The 6,951-nt window shown below is 40.9% G+C and overlaps 1 protein-coding gene across 1 annotated transcript; it reads left to right on the top strand.

Annotated features, from left to right (window-relative positions):
- Positions 1-569: 569 nt before the first annotated feature.
- LOC118921884 (olfactory receptor 2B11) lies at positions 570-1,526 on the top strand. The gene has a single exon (XM_036903962.2). The coding sequence runs from the start codon at positions 570-572 to the stop codon at positions 1,524-1,526; it is 957 nt and encodes a 318-aa protein (XP_036759857.1).
- Positions 1,527-6,951: the final 5,425 nt, after the last annotated feature.

Genomic DNA, 6,951 nt, shown 5'->3' with positions numbered 1-6,951 from the left:
GCCTTAGAAGATGATCAGGGTCTGTTCAGGACAATGAATCCCCTACCTGCTTATAATGCATCACACTCGCATTGGGCAACCTCCCACCCCACTTCTACCACCTACCCCAAGTGGCAGAAAAGGAGAACCTCAGAAAGTGTTCAGTGCCCTACCACTGAGTTTATAGAGCGGAGTCAAGCATTTTAATGAGGATGAGAGGTATGGCCTAATTGGACTAAACGGGAAGAAAATAACTTTTATGGTATGTTATCACATCTCAATTCCTCTCTACCATCACCGAGACTATATAGTTGAAGCAGTTGTTTTTACCCACAGGACAGATACAGAAATGGAAGTTCAGAAATTTTCGATGGCATAGCCAAGGTCACTGCAGGAGAGAGAACAAGACACACAAGCAACTACTCTGCACCTTGGTTCTGACCGCCCACATCTCAGTGTCTCCACAGAGGTGAAACAGGAGCCTGGGAAATTTCGAGGTACAAGCATAAGGAAGGCAGTTAATTCCTCTTCTCAGCTTTTCCTCATCCTGTCTTTTCTGATTGATCACAGGGTCCAGAAAATACCTCAGCATGAGAAGTGACAATGAGAGCTTCTTGGGGGATACCCCAAACTACTTCATCCTTCTAGGTGCTTCTGACAGACCGTGGCTGGAGCTGCCTCTATTTGGGGTCCTCCTGGTGTCCTATGTTCTCGCCATGTTGGGGAATATTTCCATCATCTTGGTGTCGAAGCTGGATCCCCAGCTGCAGAGCCCAATGTACATCTTCCTGAGCCACCTCTCCTTCCTGGACCTCTGCTACACCACCACCACAGTCCCTCAGGTGCTGGTCAACACTGGCAGCTCCAGGAAGACAATCAGCTATGGTGGGTGCACAGTGCAGTATGCGGTTTTCCACTGGCTGGGCTGCACCGAGTGTATCCTCTTGGCCGCCATGGCCCTGGACCGTTACGTGGCCATCTGTGAGCCCCTGCGGTATGCTGTTATTATGCACCGCACCCTCTGCCAGCAGCTCGTGCTTGTGGCCTGGCTCAGCGGCTTTGGAAACTCCCTCGTTCAGGTCATCTTGACTGTGCCATTGCCGTTCTGTGGGCGGCAGGTGCTGAACAACTTCTTCTGTGAGGTGCCGGCCATGATCAAGCTGTCGTGTGCTGACACCACTGTGAATGACGTCACCCTGTCTGTGTTGGTGACTTTCTTTGTGCCAGTACCACTTAGTCTCATCCTACTCTCCTATGGCTTCATTGCCTGTGCAGTGCTCAGGATCCCATCCTCCACTGGACGGCACAAAGCCTTTGGGACCTGTTCCTCTCATCTGGTGGTGGTGTCTCTCTTCTACCTTCCTGCCATGTACATGTACCTGCAGCCCCCTTCCAGCTACTCCCAAGATGTGGCCAAGTTCATCTCTCTGTTTTATTCCATCATCACCCCCATCCTCAATCCCTTCATTTACACCCTGAGGAATAAGGATATGAAAGGAGCACTGAGAAGACTTTTGTCAAGGATCTGGAGTCTTTACAGACAATGAAGTTCTAGGAGAGGGTTTAAAAAATGTGGCAAATAAGACATCAAGAAGGAAAACACTTCCCACATCCACACCAAGAAAACAATTACCAAAAACACAATCAAACCTGACAATAACATGAATACAACAGAGCAGACCATGTCCACCCAATGAAGAAAAGAAGACCATGTTGAGAAGTGTAAATCTGCAGACTCGTGATGAATCACAGTCCTCATCCCTTCACCATTCCATCCCACCACCAGGAGGGAGAGGGACAAAGCAGGAAAGGGCTGAGTGCTCAGGAATCCAGCATACATGATGCTGAGATCTGCTCTGAGATCATGCCTCCACATTGCATTGGGCTTTGGTGATTAATGGGGCTAGGCATTGGGAAGAGCTGGAGCACTCTGTGAGGCCAAGACTCCTGTCCATTGTTGAGCTCATGCATGTTCCACAGTTGCTGCAGCGACCCAATACGGAGGTCACAGTTTGAAACATTTAACAGCAGTGGGAAGTTGTTCATAGGGGTGGGAGTCAGATGACACTCTCCAGAGGCAAAAGGGAAGGAGGATAATGGTTCTGCAGCCCCTCTAAGGCCAGCTGGCAGGGACTCATGGGAGCCAGCTTCAAGTGCTCCATTTCACTTGCTGGTGGTCCAGCGTTGTGGTTGTGTAAAGCAGCAGACCGACCCTTTTAATTCTGTTCTGCCCTACAGTGGTCTGACTTTGCAGCTCAGCAGATGGAAGGAGGACACTTTCTGGCTTTTCTAGCCCTCCTTCTTCCCAAATGGTCAAGCACTTGTGTGAGCCACTTCTAGATTCTCCAGCTCCATCACTGGTGGCTCAGCCTCATAGCAGGTCTTCACTGTTCACTTGCTCCTGCCAGTACAGAGCCCAGATTGGGGGACCCCTGCCAAACTAGACAGAATTCAGACCCACTCGCAATGAGTCCGAGAAGGAGGGCTTTACTCCACACAAAGGGCACAAAGAGGTGAATCCTATGCTGTCAGAGATCAGTGACTAGGCAGAATATTGGCCCTTCCCACAGCTCACCAGCAGCAACCTTGGCCCCACTGCAATAGAGAATCTGACACTGGTGAGCAAGAGTCTTCAGCTTCTGGGCACCACAGGATCCCCAGTTCACACAGCCAATACATTTGAGATCAGGAGGCATAGCTCATCTATCCTTGGGAAAGGAAAAGAACAGAAACCCAAGAAAAAGGAGACATTTATATGTTAAAAAAAAAAACAGTGAGATAAGGCACCGGAAAGAGGGCTAAATGAAATTCAGATAATAAATACTTTGATAAAAATTTCAAGTTGGTGTTATACATAGGCTTACTGATCTAGACAAAATAATTGATAATCTCAGTGAGAACTTTATCAAAGAGATGGATATTTGAAAAAGAGCCACTCAGAGCTGAAGAATACAGTAAACATAGTGAGAATTACAATGTTGGGAATGAAGTATATACTGCTGGAAGTAGAGGAAAGAATGAATGACATGGCAAACAGAGAAGATGTAAACAAACAACTTGAGGAACAGAGAGAAAAATCTTTTCTGAAAATAGGAAGACACTAAGAGAGCCGTGGGATAACCCCAAATGAAAGAATCTTCGCATGAAAGCAGTCCCAGAAGGAGAAGAGAGAGACCAAGCATAGAAAGAAATAATACCTGAAAACATTCCCAATTGGAGGAAGGGAACAGACACACAGGTCCTGGGAGCTGTGAGAGGCCATAACAAAAGGAACCCCAGGAAGACAACACCAAAACAAAAAGTAATTAAAATGGCAAAGGTTAAAGATAAAGAGAGAATCTTTAAAGGAGCAACAGAGAGGCAGACAGTTAACTATGGAGAAACAACAAGGCTTTCAGCAGATTTCTCAGCAGAAAGTTACAGGCTAGAAGGGAGTGACATGAAATATTTAATGTACTGAAAGAGAAGAACTCACAAGAAAGACTCCTTTACCCAGCCATCTTATCACTCAAAGTTACGGGGAGATAGAAAGTCTCCCCGATATACAAAGGTTAAGGGAATCCACCACCACTAAGCAGGCCATATGATAAAGGGACTTCTTTGGATGGAAATATTCTAAATTCTATTTTTCATCAGTGAGATAAACCAGTAAAGGAAGTATACCAGTAACTTAACTTTATTCTTGGTTAGCAGATGAATTACTAACCAAAAATGAAATTAAGATCTAAACAAAGAAGTAAAATCAACTATACACAAGGTCAGCAAATCGATGCAAAGAAGTTTTATATTATGACATTGTATACATAAAGTGGAGGATTAAGAAGAATAAAAAGTAGTACTTTTAGTTTGTGTACAATATGGAATGACCATCAACTTAATGGAACCTCTTATACACTTAGGAAACTAATGGAACTTATGGTAATCACAAACCTGAAGCCTAATGATTGACATACAAAACATTTTTCCTAAAAAAAGAAAATAAATCCAAGCATAACACTAAACAGAACAATCAAATAACAAGAGAATAGTAAGAGAGGGCGAGAATGAAACAGAGAGGAAGTACAAAACCAACTAGAAAAAGTTAATGAAATGTCACGAATTATATACTTATCAATAATACCCTTAAAGGTAAATGGACTAAATGCACCAAACAGAAGATGTAGCATGGGTAGAACTTTGGCAGAATGGTAAAAGAATCCACACCCGTCCATACGCTGTCAACTGAAGAATCTTTTCAGACCTAAAGGCATACCTAGATCGAAAGTGAATGCATAGAGACAGACATTTTGTGCAAATGAAAGGGATAAAATAGCAGGAGTACCAGCAGTATTATATCAGACAGGGTGGAGTTCAAAACAGGAAGAGGAAACAAAGAAGGACCTTACGTAAGGATGATGGGGCCATTCCAGCAAGAGGATATAACAACCACAAATACCTATGCACACAACATAGGTTACCTAAGTACATAAAACAAGTACTAATGAGCATATATGGAGAACTAGCAACACAGACATAGTGGGGAACATAAACAACCCACTTACCTCAATGGACAGATCAACCATACAGAAAATGAATAAGGAAACAGAGGTGTGGAATGGCACATCAGTATGTTAGAATAGCTGTTAGATAGACATAAGCAGAAGGGGAGGAAAGAGTTAAGCAACCAACCAGTCTCCACCCAGAACCCACCCTGTGACCTTAGACAAACACTCCCTGCAGTTTAGCGAAGACTGATAAGTAAAAGGGTTATGATGGACTTTTCCACTTTTGGACATGTGCACTTAAGGAAAACCTGTTCAGCTAGTAACCTCAAGGGCACTATAACTTTATTGTAATATAATTTCCATTGTGATTATGGTCACCCTTTTGGTCTCCCTTAGACATTCCTGGTGGACATAAACGTCCCAGAGGTTGGAGGGGAGGAACAAAGGTGGATCCAAAGGCTGGTATAATAATGACAAAATGGGGAGGAGGAAAATTTAAGTAAAAACAAGTAAAGGCCCATAAAAAGCAAAGTGCAAAATTCAGCTCTTGATACCCTCCTTCAGGGCCACCCGCTCTGTCTCTGGAGTGTCCTCTCCTTTTGCTTGTTTGAAAATAAAACCCTTTGTGTATTTAACCCTCTATCAAGTCTTTCAACTGAATTCTTTCCATCAGGAAGACAAGAGTCAAGGAATGTCACAATCTACCACACAACCACAGGATAAAGATGGACTCACAGACATATACTGAAGGTTCCACCCAAAAGCAGCATGATACAAATTTTTCTGAAGTGCACGTGGAGCATTCCCCAGAACAGATAAGATATTAGTTCATAAAAGGAGCCTTAATAAACTATAAAACATTGAAATTGTTTCAAGCATTTTCTCAGATCACAATGGTATGAAATTAGAATTCACTTACGTGACCACCCAGTCTCCACACAGAGACCACCCTGTGATCTTATAACAATATAAGTTTATTTGCTTTCCATATAACATTTGTCTTACACCATTTCTTGTTTCCAAATAAACCATGGACTAAAGTGCAAATCAAATATGACATTAAAAAATACATGGACACAAATGAAAGCAGAAAAAAACTATTTCAAACTATGTGGGATGTCACAAAAATGTTTATAAAAGGGAAGTACAAAGCAAAGCATGCTTAGTGTTAGAAGAAAGAAGAATCCCAAATGAATGATCTAAACACACAGCTGAAGAGAAAGAAAAAGAAGATGACATGAACCCCAACATAAGTAGTTGGACAGAAAATGTAAACCAGAGCAGAAAAAAATAATAGGGAGAAAATGAAAAAAATAGAAAAATAAAAACAAGGAACAAGGTTGGTTTGTTGAGATCAAAAGCATAGAGAAACCCCTAGGCAGACATAGCAAGAAAATAAAAGAAAGAGGACACAAAAAAAATTCCTGATATATAATATTTTGCAAGACTGACAGAGGAAGAAACATAAAATCTGAACAGCTTGATTATCAGTAACAAAATTGAATTAGTAACCCCCAAACTGTCAGAAAACAAAACTCAATACCAGATGGCTTCACAACTGAATTCTGCTAAACATTAAAGAAAAGCCAATAACCATCCTCAAACTATTCCACCAATTAGAAGATGAGGGAATACTTCCAAACTCATTCTATGAGGCCAACATCACTGGAATACCAAAACCAGGCAAAAACAATAAAAACAAAGAACAAAGTTACAGACCAATATCATTGAAAAACATGTATGCAAGAATATTCAAAAAATATATACTAGCAAAATGAATTCAAAAATACATGAAAATGATCATTCATCATGACGAAATGGGATTGAATCCATGGATGCAAGAATGGCACAATACTCTTACATCCATCAATGTGATCCATCACTTTGAAAAAGGAAGGATAAAAATTATATCTTAACATATATTTAAGAAATTATCCATAAGGTAAATACAAACCTAAAGCCTGCAATAGATGCACAAACATAAAAAAATACAATCATTGACAGTAGTAGAGAAAAACATCAGTTAATATAAGATTTTAAGAGAGGAAGAAAGAGAGAGTAGCCACAAAGACAACTAGAACACAATAAAATATCAATAAGTATGTACTTATCAATAAATACTTTAAATGTAAACGGACTGAATGCAGCAATCAAAATTCATACAGTGGCAGAATGGATAAAAAAAAAACAAGACCCATCAATATGCTGCTTACAGGAGACTCATTTCAGACCTGAAGATGTACATAGACAGAACATGAACGGATGGGAAAAGATATTTCATGCAAATAATAGCAAGAAAAAGCAGGAATAGAAGTACATATGTCAGTCAGATGGAGTAGAATTCAAAACAAAGAAAGTGAAAAGAGACAAAAAAGACATTACATAATGATAAAGGAATCAGACCAATGATAATATAAATGATTATAAATATCTATGCACCCAATATATGAGTATCTAAATATGAAAAACTTTTTAATGGAACTAAAGG

Source organism: Manis pentadactyla, chromosome 13, assembly GCF_030020395.1.
Source record: "Manis pentadactyla isolate mManPen7 chromosome 13, mManPen7.hap1, whole genome shotgun sequence".
Classification (NCBI taxonomy): Eukaryota; Metazoa; Chordata; class Mammalia; order Pholidota; family Manidae; genus Manis; species Manis pentadactyla.
This window is presented reverse-complemented; position numbering and strand designations above follow the sequence as displayed.

What these genes read in the sequence shown, in the direction of transcription:
- LOC118921884 (XM_036903962.2), top strand. Translation starts at nt 570, where the DNA reads ATGAGAAGTGACAATGAGAGCTTCTTGGGGGATACCCCAAACTACTTC.